The 21,456-nt window shown below is 45.1% G+C and overlaps 1 protein-coding gene across 1 annotated transcript in view; it reads right to left on the reverse strand.

Moving 5' to 3' along the window:
- Window positions 1-21,456, reverse strand: part of ube2j1 (ubiquitin-conjugating enzyme E2, J1) — a 38,238-nt gene that overhangs the window by 3,271 nt on the left and 13,511 nt on the right. Inside the window, exons 2-7 of the mRNA XM_024000313.1 lie at window positions 12,778-12,851; window positions 12,428-12,559; window positions 11,681-11,765; window positions 8,572-8,677; window positions 4,176-4,302; window positions 3,786-3,905 (exon numbers count right to left, since the gene is read on the reverse strand). Of these exons, the coding sequence (XP_023856081.1) occupies window positions 3,786-3,905; window positions 4,176-4,302; window positions 8,572-8,677; window positions 11,681-11,765; window positions 12,428-12,559; window positions 12,778-12,851 (644 nt within the window). The remainder of the gene's footprint in view (window positions 1-3,785; window positions 3,906-4,175; window positions 4,303-8,571; window positions 8,678-11,680; window positions 11,766-12,427; window positions 12,560-12,777; window positions 12,852-21,456) is intronic.

The raw sequence follows: 21,456 nt of genomic DNA on the forward strand, positions 1-21,456 counted from the left end.
CTTCCACCGAATAGCAGCACTGTAGAAACTCACATTACACATTGTAGCTAGCTACATAGTTGTCTTTGCTGTCCTTGTATCCAAGATAATTGTTTAGTTTTGAAGAAATTGTCGAGGTTACCTAGCCAGCTACACGTTCAAACAAGGTCAACAACGCAGCCACTGCTAGCCAGCCTACTTCACCGCCAGCAGTACTATATCATTTTAGTCAATAAGATTTTATTTTATTTTTGCAACGTAAGCTTAACTTCCTGAACATTCGAGACGTGTAGTCCACTTGTCATTCTAATCTCCTTTGCATTAGCGTAGCCTCTTCTGTTAGCCTGTCAACTATGTGTCTGTCTATCCCTCTTCTCTCCTCTCTGCACAGACCATACAAACGCTTCACACCGCGTGGCCGCTGCCATTCTAACCTGGTGGTTCCAGCGCGCACGACCCACGTGGAGTTCCAGGTCTCCGGCAGCCTCTGGAACTGCCGATCTGCGGCCAACAAGGCAGAGTTCATCTCAGCCTATGCGTCCCTCCAGTCCCTCGACTTCTTGGCACTGACGGAAACATGGATTACCACTGACAACACTGCTACTCCTACTGCTCTCGCCTCGTCTGCCCACGTGTTCTCGGCACACCCCGAGAGCTTCTGGCCAGCGGGGCGGTGGCACTGGGATCCTCATCTCTCCCAAGTGGACATTCTCTCTTTCTCCCCTGACCCATCTGTCTATCGCCTCCTTTGAATTCCATGCTGTCACAGTTACCAGCCCTTTTCAAGCTTAACATCCTTATCATTTATCGCCCTCCAGGTTCCCTTGGAGAGTTCATCAATGAGCTTGACGCCTCTGATAAGTTCCTTTCCTGAGGATGGCTCACCTCTCACAGTTCTGGGTGACTTTAAACCTCCCCACGTCTACCTTTGACTCATTCCTCTCTGCCTCCTTCTTTCCACTCCTCTCCTCTTTTTGACCTCACCCTCTCACCTTCCCCCCTACTCACAAGGCAGGCAATACGCTTGACCTCATCTTTACTAGATGCTGTTCTTCCACTAATTCACTGCAACTCCCTCCAAGTCTCCGACCACTACCTTGTATCCTTTTCCTCTCGCTCTCATCTAACACTTCCCACCACTGCCCTACTCGGATGGTATCCGCGCCGTCCCAACCTTCGCTCTCTCTCCCCCGCTACTCTCTCCTCTTCCATCCTATCATCTCTTCCCTCTGCTCAAACCTTCTCCAACCTATCTCCTGATTCTGCCTCCTCAACCCACCTCTCCTCCCTTTCTGCATCCTTTGACTCTCTATGTCCCCTATCCTCCAGGCCGGCTCGGTCCTCCCCTCCTGCTCCGTGGCTCGACGACTCACTGCGAGCTCACAGAACAGGGCTCCGGGCAGCCGAGCGGAATGGAGGAAAACTCGCCTCCCTGCGGACCTGGCATCCTTTCACTCCTTCCTCTCTACATTCTCTCTCTCCGTCTCTGCTGCTAAAGCCACTTTCTACCACTCTAAATTCCAAGCATCTGCCTCTAACCCTAGGAAGCTCTTTGCACCCTTCTCCTCCCTCCTGAATCCTCCTCCCCTCCTCCCCCCTCCTCCCTCTCTGCGGATGACTTCGTCAACCATTTTGAAAAGAAGGTTGACGACATCCGATCCTCTGTTTGCTAAGTCAAACGACACCGCTGGTTCTGCTCACACTGCCCTACCCTGTGCTTTGACCTCTTTCTCCCCTCTCTCTCCAGATGAAATCTCGCGTCTTGTGACGGCCGGCCGCCCAACAACCTGCCGCTTGACCCTATCCCCTCCTCTCTTCTCCAGACCATTTCCGGAGACCTTCTCCCTTACCTCACCCCGCTCATCAACTCATCCTTGACCGCTGGCTACGTCCCTTCCGTCTTCAAGAGAGCGAGAGTTGCACCCCTTCTGAAAAACCTACACTCGATCCGTCCCGAACAAACTCCCTCACGACGCCAGGTCAGCGGAGTCAATCACCACCTTCCGGAGACACCTGAAACCCCACCTCTTTAAGGAATACCTAGGATAGGATAAAGTAATCCTCCTAACCCCCCCCTCCCCCTTAAAAGAGTTAGATGCACTATTGTAAAGTGGTTGTTCCACTGGATATCATAAGGTGAATGCACCAATTTGTAAGTCGCTCTGGATAAGAGCGTCTGCTAAATGACTTAAATGTTAAATGTTAAATCTTTCTAGAAGCACATCGTTTTTTCCCACCACCAGAGACATGGTGTTACTTCACAGCAAAACGTGTTTAATTCATGAGCTTCTCAGCAAATGTGCATATTGGTTAACAGTTGGTCTTGGGAATAACACTTAAGTTGCAGCCATGAAAATACACTAAGGTCATAGCAACTAAAAAGGCTACCGTTGATTGTTTTGAAGGGGGAACAGTCTTATTTAAAGTTGCTTTAAAGGTGATGACTAAACAGAGAGCAATAGGGTACAGCTCAGGTTTTACACAGAGAGAGAGAAAGTTCAATCTCCCTCCTCCTGGTTAGGGGATGGCTGCAGGCCAGGGAGGGCTGGCGCGCAGAGAGACAGACATTGGGACAGAGTAGGGAGCAGTGAACAACACGCTATAACCCTGCCTATATCACTCTGTTCAGTTTGACATAGGAAGAGCAAGGCAGACCGTGATGATGCAGTCAAGGTGTGGGATAACCACAGAACCAGAATGGTCCCCCTCCCGGCCAGAGGTTACATCAGTCGTTTGTTACTGCATCCAGCAGTCTATTTTTTTTACTATCCCCGCTCTTTCTCTCCTACTCAGGCCAGTTCAGTTCAGAGGGATTGAATCCAAATCCACATAGACCCTTATGTATGAAGTATGAAGGAACATAATCCCTTCATTCATCTTCACCGTGCTTGGAAACTGCAACCCCAAAATTGCTAATCATCTTTTCCAAATAAATAATTATGCTATTAAATAATACATTATAAACGCTGATATCTAGCTGTAAATTGGCTTATAAGAAAACATCAGTTATGAGTGTTGTCATAGGGAACTGCTAGAAAGTGGCATCATGTCTCACTGGCAGCGAGTTGGTGCACAGTGAAGAACCTGGAGGGCCAGAGAGCAGAGTGCTGCCTGCACCGTCATCATACAGTATGATTACCTCCCGAGCCATTAAACACATTGATAAAAAAATAAAAAAAATAAAAAAAAGGTGCTGTTCACTGAGTGAGTGACAGAGGCTGATGCAGCACAGTGGAGCCACGGCATTATATAAAGCACTATGAGAGATTAGGGATCATTTACGGGGTAACAACGTTGCCATGTTCTCCCTTTTATACCCCATTCTGGAGCCTCGGGACCCCCCCGGGACACCCCCGCCACTCCTCTCATAAATAACTCTTTCATTTAATGGCTCGGGAATAATAACGACAACATCGCCGGAGAAAACAGTCTTCGGGACGTCGTCTGCGACAAAGGTGGCACAATCGTGCGCAACCATGCCAACTACGCAACCATACCAACCTGTTCTATAGCAAATACATGAATAATCCCCTAGTATAGCAAATATCTTCAGTATGCAGTTGTCTCTGCCCACGTAGGTAGCAGAGATTGCTTATTAAAATATGTGTAGGTGGGAGGTTTGTGGTGCAGGGTAATCTCATCCGCCAGCCGTCTCGCTCTCGCTTTCCAACTGTCTGTTTTCACAGTGCCTCAGAAAGGGACTTGAATGGAGCCTATGTCAGGAGCAGGAAAAAGTGCTGCTGGGTTTTAATTGGTTGATCTCACAGTCCAACACCAGCTACTATAACACCGATGGTGTTCCTCACCTGCTCAGCCTGGGCGTTCTCCTCTTCCTCCTGTCTCCCCGGGGAGGATGCCTCTCCCTGGGGTTCTGTGGGGGGCTCACTCTCTGCCCCTGTGCTCACACTGCCCTGCCTGGACTCTGCCTGCAGAAGCAAACACACAGTTGACGGTTGCTGTCACACACAATGTACTCCAGCTCTTGTCAGCGGGCTGAGACAATATTCCTCAGGTGCAAAGCCCTATCTTTGCTGTATGTGACTGCTTGACTGCACAAATGGGTTAAGACATGGAAACACGTGTTTCATCCAGTTCTGACATCCGGTAAAAGGTTTTGAAGAAAACTGACGAGACTAAAATGTAAATAAACAACACACCGTGGCTGGGGTAGGATTGTGGCTGGTAGGCAGTTGTACCTTGAAGTTGATCTGCTGGGCAAGCTCTTGGTCCTCTTGGTCCTCGGGGCTGGGGTTTGTGGGGGAGGGAGCCAGAAGGGCTAAGTGCATGGAGCAGCCACAAGTCTCACAGCAGAAGTCCTGGGATCTGTCAGAGGGTCAGCGAGAGCGAGTTATAGACAAAAGTGTTTACATTGAATTTTTCTTGGTTTTCCTGGAGTCAAATGGATTAATCTGACAAGCCGGGTAGAGAAAATGTGACTCAATATATAAACTCAGTGTTTATAAATGGGGAATAATTCACCCCAGCAGTCCTCTAGGCAAAAGAGGGCCTGGATTTGTGTTCGTTTAGTATTTAGTACGATCTGCCCAGGCAGCAGCTACTCTTCCTGGGGTCCAAACAGGAATAAAACAGTGCATCATAATAAAACAATAGCCTCCATCATAAATAAAACATCATACAAGGCATTGTGCATTATACACATGTACATTGCTCCTATATTACTAATGTACAATATAAAATGTACAATATTGCAATGTGTGTGTATGTATGACTTTTCATAGTCCGTGTGGTTCCTTGAGGTGTTGTTTTATGTTTATTTTTTATTTTATTTTTTTTAATCAAATTTTACTGCCAGCTTGAGTTACTCGAGGTGGAAGAGAGTTCCATGTAGTCATGGCTCTATATAGTACTGTGTGTTTCCAAGCCTCTGTTCTGGACTTGGGGACTGTGAAGAGACACCTGGTAGTATGTCTTGTATGGGTGTTTGAGCTGTGTGTTAGCCGTTTGAACAGATAGTTTGTGACTTCAACACATCGCACAAAGACAAGTAGTGGTGCAGTCAATATCTCCTCTACTTTGAGCCAGGAGAGATTCCAACAAAATAGCTCCCACAATCTTATTATCCATGGAATAGAACGTTGCGGATAAAGTTCGGGAATTACAATTTGTTCGTGTTTTTTCAGAGCCCCCATACTGCACAACGAAGATCAGGAAATTAAATCATTGGTTGGGGGTAAGTTTCTCAAAAACAAAGTAAAATAGCTATAAAAAAAATATTTAAAAAGAAAAGTGTCTGGACCCTTCTATAACATGCCATTTACATCAAATTCTCTGTTAACAGTGCATTTTCATATTGAAGCAATGCAATTATAACAGTGTGGACTGCAAACATGCTCAACATACTTAGCAAATATGGGGCAGGCTATTTAAAGAACTAGGCTATAACAGACTAACACTTGAATTGTAGTTGATGACAATGCAATACATAAAAGACCATAAATACACCACTTGAAGCAACCACATATTTAGCCTTGGCGCAAGTTCTGATTGACCAGTGAGGGGCCAAGCGTCGACACACACAACTTGTTTATTCATCAAAACCTAGCAATTTCATGCCACCGCGCCCATAATTCCAGTTGTGAAAATAACAAATATTTCTGACACACCCTGAACCGAACCAATGACGCTACCACCAGCGCTAAGATTTACCATTGCGCTAGGTTTGTTCAAATAGAGCACGGAGTCGTTTGGCTGGAGCTCCAAGCACAACAATAGCAAACTTAGAGAAACTTCTTGGAGATTTGGTTAGTCAACGATGACTCAGACAATCTGACAAGACGTATGGATTGAAACTCATCATGTGAAGAAAATATTCAACTGTGGCTTGGAGAGCGATATTGACAGTTACAATTCCATCAACGAAGTCAAGCATGACATCCCAAGAGTTGCTGTTCTTCCAATGTACTCCCCCCCCAACCAAAATCATGCTTTAATAGGCAGAAAATACAACCATCTGAAATGTTTTCCTCCTCTAACTTCTGCATTATTAACACTCGTCATTACAGCAGTCTGGGAGCCAGCAAAACTTCCCTATCAGTTTACTTTTCTGTCAGGAAACAGAGCCAACTCTGAAAACTACGGATTATTCTCCTGTTTCGCTGCTTCCTGCTGGGTGCCCCTGGCCCCGACGTTGACTGACAGCTTTCACAATTACCGCAGGGCACGGAGACAACCAAGACGGGAGATCTGAATCAAAGCGAAGTTGCTCTCTCAGCAGCAGCCACGACAGCCTTTCGTGAAACGGGCCTTTCTTTCATCCGGAAGATAAACAGCCACGCAGGCAGGGTGTGCACTGTATGTATTTATAGACAGGGATATGTTCCTGTGTCACATCTCATCTTCATGTGTTAATTAAACAGCCAGTTGTTAAAGACCCCTGTCCTGATATGTTAAATACAACAGACATCTGGGATGCGGTTCAAATAGCACCCGATTCCCTTGAGAGTGCACTACTTTGGACCAGAGCCCTTTAAAAAAAGGTAATAGGGTGCCATTTGGGACGCAACCGCTGGACCCCTTGCTCTTTTGATACATCTCAAAGTCAGAGCTCGGTGCGAGTTTCTTCAGAGGGAGAGACCCAATGCGAGAAGAAGAGCATCAAGATGCCCAGACGTGTCAGCCAGAGACCCTTTCCCTCAGCCACTAATGCTGCCATCTCATAAGGTCCAATGCTGGTGCCTTGGTTTCCCTGGTAATGAGCATAGCTATTTGTAGAGGGCATATCCACTGTGGCCAGGGTGTTAATTTCATGACATGCTTGCATAAGCTTTGCTTTATGCTCAACTTTGTTGAACAGATGCCTGTCACACAATATATGTTCTGCATGTACAGCTAGTCCATCAAAATTCTATGTAAAGCTAGTGCGTACCACACCAGTATCCAACATACATACAGTGGGGAGAACAAGTATTTGATACACTGCCGATTTTGCAGGTTTTCCTACTTACAAAGCATGTAGAGGTCTGTAATTTTTATCATAGGTACACTTCAACTGTGAGAGACGGAATCTAAAACAAAATCCAGAAAATCACATTGTATGATTTTTAAGTAATTCATTTGCATTTTATTGCATGACATAAGTATTTGATACATCAGAAAAGCAGAACTTAATATTTGGTACAAAAACTTTGTTTGGAATTACAGATATCATACGTTGTAGTTCTTGACCAGGTTTGCACACACTGCAGCAGGGATTTTGGCCACTCCTCCATACAGACCTTCTCCAGATCCTTCAGGTTTCGGGGCTGTCGCTGGGCAATACGGACTTTCAGCTCCTCCAAATATTTTCTATTGGGTTCAGGTCTGGGACTGGCTAGGCACTCCAGGACCTTTGAGATGCTTCTTACGGAGCCACTCCTTAGTTGCCCTGCGTGTGTCCGGGTCGTTGTCATGCTGGAATACCCAGCCACGACCATCTTCAATGCTCTTACTGAGGGAAGGAGGTTGTTGGCCAAGATCTCGCGATACAGCCCCATCCATCCTCCCTTCAATACGGTGCAGTCGTCCTGCCCCTTAAGAAAAGCATCCCAAAGAATGATGTTTCCACCTCCATGCTTCACGGTTGGGATGGTGTTCTTGGGTTGTACTCATCCTTCTTCCTCCAAACACGGCGAGTGGAGTTTAGACCAAAAAGCTCTATTTGTGTCTCATCAGACCACATGACCTTCTCCCATTCTCCTCTGGATCATCGGCAAACTTCAGACAGGCTGACATGCGCTGGCTTGAGCAGGGGGACCTTGCGTGCGCTGCAGGATTTTAATCCATGACGGCGTAGTGTGTTACTAATGGTTTTCTTTGAGACTGTGGTCCCASCTCTCTTCAGGTCATTGACCAGGTCCTGCCGTGTAGTTCTGGGCTGATCCCTCACCTTCCTCATGATCATTGATGCCCCACAAGGTGAGATCTCTCATGGAGCCCCAGACCGAGGGTGATTGACCGTCATCTTCAACTTCTCCCATTTTCTAATAATTGCGCCAAGAGTTGTTGCCTTCTCACCAAGTTGCTTGCCTATTGTCCTGTAGCCCATCCCAGCCTTGTGCATGTCTACAATTTTATCCCTGATGTCCTTACACAGTTCTCTGCTCTTGGTCATTGTGGAGAGGTTGGAGTCTGTTTGATTGAGTGTGTGGACAGGTGTCTTTTATACAGGTAACGAGTGGAGAACAGGAGGGCTTCTTAAAGAAAAACTAACAGGTCTGTGAGGCTGGAATTCTTACTGGTTGGTAGGTGATCAAATACTTGTCATGCAATAAAATGCAAATTAATTACTTAAAAATCATACAATGTGATTTTCTGGATTTTTGTAAGTAGGAAAACCTGCAAAATCGGCAGTGTATCAAATACTTGTTCTCCCCACTGTACATACAGGCCTAATGTGTGTATTGTGTAATGATGCGTATAAGGGTTAGGGACACATTGAAACAAAATGCAAACAGACATTTCACTCCAGACTGTTGTGTCCCCCCCTTCTCACAACATTGTTATCAGCACCACTCATCCATCCGTTAGTGCACACAGGGTAAATGCACTGGAGAGAGAGTAAACAGTGGAGAGCTCTAATCTATGTAATCTTACTTTTTGGCAAGGGCTCTCCTCTCCTCTGGGGTATAATCAAGAGATCCGATTGCACCCTCTCCTTTGGTTGGCATGAATCCGATTATAGCTATTAGTGCCGTTCTGACTGAAAGAGAGAAAAAACAAAAAGGGAGAAACAAAAAAGTTATGAAAGACAACAAAAAAATATCATACTTTCTGTCAACTCTTATAAGGTGAGTCGCGAAATACCACGGCACATTCTGTAAAGTTCGCCGTTCATTTTACGTCTTGCGTTGCGGAAGGGATGCTTTGTTTTCTACTGCGGAAGCCTAGATTTACAGGACATTCACACTCTGCAACTCCTCAAATATCATTTCTCCAGCTGACGGGACGCTTATAGCAACATGTTCAGGAGACAGACAGAGCTTCTCTACATTTCAATGATATGGCTGCTTTAAGGAGGGGGTTTCTCTATTCAACCTCAGAGCACCTGGATGTTGAATTGACGAAGAGCTCAAAACCCATGGATGATTTGAACGAACAAACCTTTTGTTTTAAAGGCTAGAAAGGGTATAAACTACAACACTTTCACACAAAAAAAAATGTTGGGGTATAAGCAGCAATGAAATCAAGGCTAAAACATCAGCAGCAGGCTAACGGAGAGCAGAAAATGGACAGCTAGTGAGAAAAGAGCTAGAGGTAAAGAGAGAGAGAGAGAGATTAAGGAGGCTTGCTACCCAGATCAGGATTTAGTTGAAGAACGCTCTCAAAATGATAGTCTGAATTCTCTCTCCACAAATTACAAAACCAGTGAGTGTAGGCTTGTGTACTGAAAACAAGCATAAGCTAGGAATCAATGTGGGTGGCCCTACGGTGACATTGGTTGTGTCCCAAATAGAACCCTATTCCCTTAATAGTACGCCACTTGTGATCAGAGGCCTACAGGCACTATAAAGGGAATAGGGTGCTATACTGAGCAAAAATATAAAATGTAACATCTAAAGTGAGCTAAAATCATGAGCTAAAATAAAAAGATCCCAGAAATGTTCCATTTGCACAAAACGCTCATCTGCTTGCTCATCGTCCTCACCAGGGTCTTGACCTGACTGCAGTTCGGCGTCATAACCGACTTCAGGGGGCAAATGCTCACCTTCGATGGCCACTGGCACGCTCGAGAAGTGTGTTCTTCACAGATGAATCTCGGTTTTAAACTGTAACCGGGCAGATGGCAGACCGTGTATGGTGTTGTGTGGGCGAGCTGTTTGCTGATGTCAACGTTGTGAACAGAGTGCCCCATGGTGGCGGTGGATTTATGGTATGGGCAGGCATAAGCTACGGACAACGAACACAATTGCATTTTATCGATGGCAATTTGAATACACAGAGATACCGTGACGAGATCCTGAGGCCCATTGTATAATCGTGTCATTCATCCACCGCCATCACTTCAGGTTTCAGCATAATAATGCAAGGCCCCATGTTGCAAGGATCTGTACACAATTCCTGGATGCTGAAAATGTCCCAGTTCTTCCTTGGCCTGCATACTCACCAGACATGTCACATTGAGCATGTTTTGGATGCTCCGGATCGATGTGTACGACAGCGTGTTCCAGTTTACACCAATATCCAGCAACTTGGAACAGCCATTGAAGAGGGGTGGAACAACAATCAACAGCCTGATCAACTCTATGCGAAGGAGAAGAGTCGCACTCCATGAGGCAAATGGTGGTAACACCAAATAGACAGTTTTTTGATCCACATCCCCTTTTTTTAAGGTATCTGTGACCAACAGATGCATATCTGTATTCCCAGTCATGAGAAATCCATAGATTAGGGCCTAATGAATTGATTTCAATTGACTGATTTCCTTATATGAACTGTAATTCAGTAAAATCTTTAAAATTGTTTTGTTCAGTGTATTTGGGACCCAGTCTTTGAGATTCTACTGGAATTTATTATCCAGCTTTTCCACCACTGTGAGCTGGTAATGCACCAGAGTGAACTTATACTGGAGAGTTGAGACACCAAAAACACAGCCGGGGAGGTCCAATCTCTGGGGCATGGCCTCATTGTTTTGCCATGTGACCCTGGAGGGCAAAAGGGGGAGGTTGTCTGTCACAACCTGTTTGTCCACATGATTAAATTCTGTTATTAATTCCCTCACCCTTACTGTGGACTAAGCTTTTTTTGGCTCATCCAAAATACCCCTAACGTAATAGAAATAAATGCAGTGTGGGACATCTAGATTCTCCCATTGAATTCTATCTGATAACATTTTCATGCTTTTGGTACAGAGAGTAAGATGAGGGGAATATTCTGAAAAAGGATGGCTTAATGGTGGTAACTGAACTCAGGCCAGAAAAGAATGGAAATACTCGACTTAAGGTACGAAGCAGATTGCCTGCTGCCAACACAGATTTTTGCGAGTAAATAAGACGTGTCAAATCTATATTTCAAGTAAAACTTTATATTATTTACTTTGTTCTGCTATGAAGGCTTCTTTTCAGCCGCTTCCAGTTTTGACTCCTTAAATTGTGGGAGAAAAGCCCAACCAATGACTGAACAATGTAGAACAAAGTTGAGCAAAAAAAACTAAAACATTTGCATATCTGACTTCACTTAAATTCAAACGAAAAGTCTTAAAGGAAAACTCTATCCAAAAACAATCTTTGGGTATTTGTATCATTAGTCCATTGTTGACATAGTCCCAAAATATTTTGCTTGTCAGCAATCAAGTTTTCAAGATATGTAACATTCAAAATACAGAAATCATCCCGTATGCAAAACATTTTGGGAACTACGTCAGCTACGTCTCATTTCTTCCTGTTGGTACCTGCCAGGCAGAGAGCAAGTGAGTGGGGATGCTAGGCTAAGTTTTAGTGCAGCAGCTGGAGGAGTAGGGGGAACAGGCTAGAGGAGGCATATAGCTGTAACGGAGTTGGATTGGTAACCTGACTCTTATGCTTGAAATTTCTCTACTCGCACTACCGAACTGCTACATTTTCGGTAGCGTAGTTGGCTAAGATGTTATCAAGCGGGCAGTCACGTGTGTTTGCGAGACAGAGGATCCGAAATCGAGTGCCAGTGAGGAAAGGAAGCTATACTGTTAAAGCAGGCACAGTGACACCTGTTACACAGGGATACCTACTGCTCCAAGATGGCTGCCATGTCTCTGGGTGGTGGCCGGAGATGCTCAGACAGATCTTCTTCCCCACCTCGAATCTCCCATTGGGCTGAAAAAGAAGCATAACTATAGAATTACATATAGAACACATATATAATATAGAGTAGTGATTTATAGGATTTCTATGATAGGATCTTGATTACCATATCGCTGTCTATGACAACCTGGCTGAACAAGCAGCAAGGAGACAGTGAAAACCGACAGAGGGGGAAGGGGGGATGGTAGAGGGAGGCTGGGAGTGGTTGATGGGAGGGATGGGATGTTAAGGAAAAGATGTTAAGAAAAAGAGAGCGCCTTCAAAGATCAAGAAAAACCTGCCAGCCGAGCTGAGACAAGAAAAATAAAAAAGAGACTGGGCATACAGACTGTCACAACCTTTCGGATCCACTGGCTTTTATCAGCAGGTCATTGGGTTCTTCAGGTTATTATTGGTGCATTACCACAGAACCATTCAAATCCTCTGTGACAGGGCAATGACCGTGCAAAGACAGCTAGGTCTTGTTCTGACAGTAGTGGCTCGGTGTGATGTAACCAGATGTGGCTGTTGGTTATGGCAAGATGTCTATAGCTGCCATCTTCCAGCCTTGATCATTTGATTAGCTGCCCTTCATCGTTACTTCAACTAACACATAATTGGCTGTGATTGATCGAGAGAGGGAGATATCTTCATAAGTGTGTGTGTGTATGAGTGTGTGTGTTTTGTGTGCTTACTGTGAGTAGAATGATGCTGGGGGGCTTCATGGGGTACTCCGGGGGCAGCACGATCCTGCCGTGGTAAACCCCACCGTCGAAATCCGAGTCAGGGGGTCCGCGGACAGAGAAGTGCCACTCAAACAGATTATCCTGCGGGTACACAACAAGTCAGTCAAATTAACACATTTCAATGATTGGTCCAGCTAGCTAGAGAACATCCTTCTCTATGTGTTTTGTGTGGGGTTGTTTGTTGATTTGTAAGAAACATATAGGGAAGCACACACCCATGACACACTATGTTGATAATGAGGAGGACAGTGATGTTTGTGGTGCTGATGAGCCGAGTGAGTCCCAGGTGTGTGACTCACCTCCAGTGGCTGGGCGTGGTAGTGCTCTGTGGGGTCCCTCAGTTCAGCAGCCTCCTTCATCAGCCGCTTTACAGCTAGCACCGATCCGGCGAAGAGAACAAAAACAAACGAACATCCCAGTAAGCCCCAGGTAAAACGACTACCAGACATCCTCTCACTCTTTATCCCAGCAGACACAGAGTTTGCATTTTACTTCCACTGGCATGTGATGTCCCAGCTTCTCCAGCTGTCTTTCTACATCCCCATATCCATCCATAAACAGACGCTACAGCAGGCTAAACTCCTGATTTGAGATGCACAGGGCTGGAAAAGCACTTCAGCTTGGGCTGAGAGGAGGCTAACACAGACAGACTGGGCTCCACAAAGGTTACAGTGCTGACTCGAACTAGCCAGTGCAACGCACATTGTCTGTCAAACCAGCTCAAACCTCTACGTTTATCGCCTTATAATGCATGTATTTTCCAGTGGAAAAAAAGTATTTATTCCATTCCATTTTTATGTTTGCTTTATATGACTGAATTAACTAAATGACTCTCGCCCTGTATCACTCACTTCTGTCATCATGAAGCGCTTTGAAAGACTAGTCAATGATCATATCACCCCCACCCCACCTGTCATCCTAGACCCACTTCAATTTGCTACCGCCCCAACAGGTCCACAGACGATGCAATCACCATCACACTGCCCTATCCCATCTGGACAAGAGGAATACCTATGTAAGAATGATGTTCATTGCCTACAGCTCATCATTCAACACCATAGTACCCTCCAATCTCATCATTAAGCTTGAGTCGGCGCCGGAAGTAAATTCCGGCGCCGATAGAGATGGCAGCCTCGCTTCGCGTTCCTTGGAAAATATGCAGTATTTTGTTTTTTTACGTGTTATTTCTTACATCGGTACCCCGGGTAATCTTAGGTTTCATTACATACAGTCGGGAGGAACTACTGAATATACGATTAACGTCAACTCACCATCGTTCCTACCAGGAATATGACTTTCCCGAAACGGATCCAGTGTTTTGCCTTCCACACAATACAGTGGATCTGATCCCAGCTGGCGACCCTGGGCGACGCCGAAAAAGGGGAAAACGTGGCGGTCTCGTGGTCAGGCTTCGGAGACGGGCACATCGCGCTCCACTCCGCTCAGCGATACACTCGCCAATGTCCAGTCTCTTGACAATAAGGTTGATGAAATCCGAGCACGGGTAGCATTCCAGAGAGACATCAGGGATTGCAACGTGCTCTGCTTCACGGAAACATGGCTAATCAAGGGACGCTAACGGAGTCTGCAGCCAGCTGGTTTTTCCATGCATCGCGCCGACAGAAACAAACATCTTTCCGGTAAGAAGAGGGGCGGGGGGTATGCCTTATGATTAACGAGAAGTGGTGTGACCATCATAATAACACACAAGAACTCAAGTCGTTCTGTTCACCTGATCTAGACTCCTCACAATCAAATGTCGACCGCATTATCTACCAAGGGAATTCTCGTCAATCATAATCACAGCCGTATACATTCCCCCCAAGCAGACACATCGATGGCCCTGAACGAACTTTATCTGACTCTTTGTAAACTGGAAACCACACACCCTGAGGCTGCATTCATCGTAGCTGGGGATTTTAACAAGGCTAATCTAAAAACAAAACTCCCTAAATTCTATCAGCATATCGATTGTGCTACCAGGCTGGAAAAACACTGGACCATTGCTACACTAATTTCCGCGACGCTTACAAGGCCCTCCCGCCCCCCTTTCGGAAAAGCTGACCACGACTCCATTTTGTTGATTCCTGCCTACAAACAGAAACTCAAACAACAAGCTCCCGCGCTCAGGTCTGTTCAACGCTGGTCGACCAATCTGAATCCACGCTTCAAGACTGCTTCGATCACGCGGATTGGAATATGTTCCGCATCGCGTCCAACAACAATATTGACGAATATCCTGATTCGGTGAGCGAGTTCATTAGGAAGTGCATTGACGATGTCGTACCCACAGCAACGATAAAAACATTCCCAAACCAGAAACCGTGGATTGACGGCAGCATTCGCGTGAAACTGAAAGCGCGAACCACTGCTTTTAACCAGGGCAAGGTGACCGGAAGCATGACAACGATACAAACAGTGTAGCTATTCTCTCCGCAAGGCAATCAAACAGGCTAAGTCTCAGTACAGAGACAAAATCGAGTCGAAATTCAACGCTCAGACACAAGAGGTATGTGGCAGGGTCTACAGTCAATCACGGATTACAAAAAGAAAACCAGCCCCGTCGAGGACCAGGATGTCTTGCTCCCAGACAGGCTAAACAACTTCTTTTGCCCGCTTTGAGGACAATACAGTGCCACTGACACGGCCCCTACCAAACCCTGCGGGCTCTCCTTCACTGCAGCCGAGGTGAGTAAACATTTAAACGTGTTAACCCTCGCAAGGCTGCAGGCCCAGACGGCATTCCCACGCGGTCCTCAGAGCATGCCGACAGACCAGCTGGCTGGTGTGTTTACGGACATATTCAATCAATCCTTATCCCAGTCTGCTGTTCCCACATGCTTCAAGAGGGCCACCATGTTTCCTGTTCCCAAGAAAGCTAAGGTAACTGAGCTAAACGACTATCGCCCGTAGCACTCACTTCCGTCATCATGAAGTGCTTTGAGAGACTAGTCAAGGACCATATCACCTCCACCCTACCGACACCTAGACCCACTCCAATTTGCTTACCGACCCAATAGGTCCACAGACGACGCAATCGCAACCAACACTGCACACTGCCCTAACCTCTGGACAAGAGGAATACCCATGTGAGAATGCTGTTCATCGATTACACTCAAGCATTTAACACCATAGTCCCTCCAAACTCGTCATCAAGCTCGAGACCCTGGCGTCTCGACCGGCCCTGTGCAACTGGGTCCTGGACTTCCTGAGGGCCGCCCCAGGTGGTGAGGGTAGGTAACAACATCTCCACCCCGCTGATCCTCAACACTGGGCCCCACAAGGTGCGTCTGAGCCCTCCTCACTGTACTCCTGTTCACCCACGACTGCGTGGCCATGCACGCCTCCAACTCGATCATCAAGTTTGCGGATGACACTACACGTGGTAGGCTTGATCACCACAACGACGAGACGGCTACAGGGAGGAGGTGAGGGCCCTCGGAGTGTGGGTGTAAGGAAAATAACCTCATACTCAACGTCAACAAACAAAGGAGATGATTGTGGACTTCAGGAAACAGCAGAGGGACACCCCCTATCCACATCGACGGGTCATAGTGGAGAAGGTGGAAAGTTTAAGTTCCTCGGTGTAACATCACGGACAAACTGAAATTGGTCCACCACACACAACAGCGTTGTGAAGAAGGCGCAGCAGGCCTCTTCAAACCTCAGGAGGCTGAAGAAATTCGGCTTGTCACCAAAAGCACTCACAAACTTCTTACAGATGCACAATCGAGAGCAATCCTGTCGGGGCTGTAATCACCGCCTGGTACGGCACTGCTCCGCCCACAACCGTAAGGCTCTCCAGAGGGTATGAGGTCTGCAGAACGCATCACCAGGGGCAAACTACCTGCCCTCCAGGACACCCTACACCACCCGATGGTCCACAGGAAGGCCATAAAGAATCCATCAGGACAACAACCACAACCACTCTGTTTCACCCGCTATCATCCAGAAGCGAGGTCAGTACAGGTCATCTAAAGCAGGGACCGAGAGACTGAAAAACAGCTTCTATCTCAAGGCCATCAGACTGTTTAGCAGCCACCACTAACATTTAGCGGCCGCTGCCAACATACTGACTCAACTCCAGCCACTTTAAAAATGGAAATTGATGGAAATTATGTAAAAATGTAACCTAGCCACTTTAAAGCAATGCCACTTAATAACAATGTTTACATACCCTACATTAATCATCTCATATGTATAATACTGTAACTCTATATCATGCTACTGCATCTTGCCAATCTTTAATGCAATACATGTACCACTAGCCACTTTAAACTATGCCACTTATGTTTCCATACCCTTACAGTACTCATCTCATATGTATATATGTACTCTATACCATCTACTGCATCTGCCATGCCGTTCTGTACCACCACTCATCCATATATCTTTATGTACATATTCTTTATCCCTTCACACTTGTGTGTGTGTGTAAGGTAGTAGCGTGGAATTGTTAGGTTAGATTACTGTTGGTTATTACTGCATTGTCGGAACTAGAAGCACAAGCATTTCGCTACACTCGCATTAACATCTGCTAACCATGTGTATGTGACTAATAAAATTTGATTGATTTGATTTGATTTGATTTGATTTGAGTCCCTGGGTCTTGACACCGCCCTGTGCAACTGGGTTCTGGACTTCCTGACGGCCCGCCCCCAGGTGGTGAAGGTAGGAAACAACATCTCCCCTCCGCTGATCCTCAACACTGGGGCCCCACAAGGGTGCGATCTCAGCCCCCACCTGTACTCCAGGTTCACCCATGACTGCGTGGCCATGCACGCCTCCAACTCAATCATCAAGTTTGCAGACGACAGAACAGTGGTATGCTTGATTACCAACAATGACGAGACAGGCTACAAGGAGGAGGTGAGGGCACTCGGAGTGTGGTGTCAGGAAAATAACTTCTCACTCAATGTCAGCAAAACAAAAGAGATGAACGTGGACTTCAGGAAACAGCAAAGGGAGCACCCCCCTATCCACAGACGGTATGGTACAGCAGTGGAGAAGGTGGAAAGTTAAGTTCCTCGGTGTACATATCACTGACAAACTGAAATGGTCCACACACAGACAGGTGCTGTTGTGGTGAAGGCACAACAGCACCTCTTCAACCTTGAGGCTGAAAAAATATGGCTTGTCACCGAAAACCCTGGTAGTGTTAATTACTGTTCATCTATGTCTGCCAAAAATCTAAATGTTAATCATAAAATCATTACAAATAATGCAAGGATTGTGCCATTCAGCAGGTGTTCATTCAAATGTCAACACAAATCCAGCTTTGGAGGAGTTAAAAATCTCTATGAGAGACTGAAAACCCATCAGTTGCAAATGAGTAGCCTAGGCTATATGAGGAGACTGCCTGGCTTGGAAACAGGAAGCACGCGCAATGCCAAATTTGTGCACGCTAAACTCCATGTAACTAGGGCTCATGGAAGAGGAAGTAAACACGTTCGTATAGCAGTAGGGTCAAGCAGTAAAGCCAGGGTCAACTTCAGACACGATGTGCTCTCAACAGCTGAAAACATCTGTCGGTGTGTATTAACCCCTATGACATCAACGTTGATGCCTCCGGACTGTGTTCATCTGGACCAGTCCCTTTTATACAGATGTTTGCAATACGGCTCTATAACCATAAAGGACACATTCTCCTTGATTTAATGACCAGCAGCCTTATTACACCTCTGCTGCTGGTCAGACTGATTGGCAGGAAGTGAACTAGGACATTTTGATGACCACATGTCACCTCAGGACATACTGGGTGTTTCTCAATATGCATACTAGTGTATTCAGCTCAAATATTGATTTCAAGAAATGTTGCATAATTTATTACATGGCTGCGTCATATTTCTTTGCACACTTTGTATCGATGCATGCTTCAAAATATGTACAAACTGAGTACGCATTCGAGAAGTGCCCTCCATGCTCCGTTTCGCATACTTTGATTTGGACCCTCCCGTGCTCCAATTTGCGTGCTCGGAGCATGGTCTCCTGACGCCTCCAACCTTCTCAATCAATCTTCTTAAGGTCACAAGACAATGAAAAAGACCCACTAGCCAGGTTGCAGGACCATTGTTCTTATCCAGCTCAAAGGACCACGAAAAAGAGCTGGAGTTTGTATAGGTGACATGTTATTTATTACGTTTATTTCACAGGGACAATTCAGCAATAATACATGAAAGGTCATGTGTCATAACATTTTTATCATAGCTGTGACATGATGTCATAACACATGGACTCGAGTGTATATTGCTTTTTAACAATGAGCTACCAGCATTAAAAAGCAAGATTCTTTCACAAACCATACAATTTCTATAAAACCTGATGCTACATTCACTGAACACTGGTTGAGTTCGAATTTCAATATTGCAACAATGTTGCAAATGTTGGAGATTATGTCTAGACACTTTTTACAGTGGAGATCAAGTTTATAAATTGCATAGCTGGGCAGTGGATCTGTAAAAGTAGTAGTAGTAGTGCATTGCTAGGTAATGACGAAAACAGATGGCACTTTTTATGAATGTACTGGCCATGTGTATGTTGTCTAGTATATCATGGGCAGCATAGGTTCTAACAATGGGAATTCCAAATATAAAAGACTAAAAGTGAGCCTGTGAAATGAGCTCAGGAGGAGTGGGGACCAGCAATCAAATCCTTGCTTCCTCCATTGCTGTTTCCTCAATTCCTTTCAAAGCACATTGATTGGTGGAGACGATTCAAGGTCCCTCCCTTGAACCTGCTCCTCCAATGAGCTTTAAGTTTTTTTTTAAGGAATTGAGGAAACAAGGACAGAAGAAGCAAAGATTTGACAGCTAGTAATGTTTTTCAGACCCCCGTGTGACTGTAGGGCAGAGAGCAGGGGAAGGAAAGCAGTTTAAGGCAGTGGAAGAGGCTCTGACATCACAACTCCCAGGGCACGTGTTCCAGATCTGATCCCGCCTCTGGCCAGACACTCTAAAGATGTAACTATCTGTACCATTCTGTAATCCTGCACTGGAAAGATAAGAAAAATGAAGGAAATTCAGTGTGTGTGTGCGAGTGATAAGAATGCACTGATTAAACCCCCCCCCCCCCCCTTCACGTGTTTGCCCACAGACAACAGGGTCACAGACGGTAGGAAGTAGGAACCCAGATCAAGTTGAGCTTCCTGAACATTTTTTGGGGTGTAAACACAAGATGAGATTAATCACAAGAGGAGGTTGAAATAGAACTGGGACGAAAAACCGAACATAATCGACACAGACCATACCAATCACTTATCGCAATCATTTTGCCTTACGATAAGCAGCCTATAATAGAAAAATTTGAAATTAAATACGTTTGCTAATATGGGTGATTGTTAATGGAAAAATTTATGGCTACAACTGTCAAACTAGTAGTAGTAGTTACAGGGTAACAAAAAAATAACTGAGGTGCACAATAATGTTAATAAACGTAGAATATTATTTATCGTACCAATTCAGGCAATTTATCACGATATGGATTTGTCTCTCTCCCCCAACTTTATTACATGCTAATAAGTGCATAAGACTATCAATAACAACTTGATGGTTTGCATGAAACCTTTCCGTGAGCGAATGACATGACAGTTGACAGTGTGACCAAAGCAATGGGGGAAATCATATTTTCCAAAGAGAATTACTGTCCTGAGAAATCTCTTTTTACATCCAGATGTCAGCTTAGTGATGCCAGTGGTTCCTATTGACACTTTAAATCAAGCTTAGAAGTCATCTTGTAGAATACACCAACAGATGCATTTCCGTCTAGAACCAACATTGGAGAAACAATCCTTAACTACAGCTTGGAAATCTGTAATAAAAAAAACAATAGATACTAAGCTTCAACAGAAAGCAGCACAGTACAACAAAGCTGTCAAAGCTGTCAGTGTTGGAGACTACACTGGAATAAAAGTTTAATAGTAGAATTGGAATAACATTTATTTAAAACAACTTAAACCCCTTTATAAAGGAAATATTCGTAATTTTCTGTGGAATTGTGCAATAGGTTGTTTTACGTTGTCCCCTCTTTATTACTACCGGTTTTTGACGAATCCTAAACGTGTCTCCCGGGGAGCAATTTTGGCAGCATCATGTTGTGGGGGTGCTTTGCTGCAGGAGGGACTGGTGCACTTCTCAAAATAGATGGCATCATGAGGAGGAAAATTGTGTGGATATATTGAAGCAACATCTCAAGACATCAGTCAGGAAGTTAAAGCTTGGTCGCAAATGGGTCTTCCAAATGGACAATGACCCCAAGCATACTTCCAAAGTTGTGGCAAAATAGCTTAAGGACAACAAAGTCAAGGTATTGGAGTGGCCATCACAAAGCCCTGACAACAATCCTACAGAACATTTGTGGGCAGAACTGAAAAAGCATACCTACAAACCTGACTCAGTTACACCAGCTCTGTCAGGAGGAATGGGCCAAAATTCACCCACCTTATTGTGGGAAGCTTGTGGAAGGCTGGCTACCTGAAATGTTTGACCCAAGTTAAACAATTTAAAAGGCAATGCTACCAAATACTAATTGAGTGCATGTTAACTTCTGACCCACTGGGAATGTGATGAAAGAAATAAATCACTCTACTATTATTCTGACATTTCACATTCTTAAAATAAAGTTGTGATCCTAACTGACCTAAGACAGGGCATTTTTACTAGGATTAAATGTCAGGAATTGTGAAAAACGGAGTTTAAATGTATTTGGATAAGGTGTATGTAAACTTCTGACTTCAAATGTATGCGACTTGTTTCAGGAAACTAGGCGTATGTCACACGTCACTACTTCACAGGAGCAGCATGTGAACGTAAACATTTATTTGATCTAAATCCCTTCTGGAACATGTGAACTTTGGTGAGCCTTAATAGCAAACTTGTATTCCATCAATTTAGACAAGTGTGTCGGGTAAGCGTCATCTACTAAGGATCAAATATTTATAAAATATATTTTATCTGGACACTTTGTTTTTGATATTGCTACTA

This window comes from Salvelinus sp. IW2-2015, linkage group LG14, assembly GCF_002910315.2.
Source record: "Salvelinus sp. IW2-2015 linkage group LG14, ASM291031v2, whole genome shotgun sequence".
Taxonomy (NCBI): domain Eukaryota; kingdom Metazoa; phylum Chordata; class Actinopteri; order Salmoniformes; family Salmonidae; genus Salvelinus; species Salvelinus sp. IW2-2015.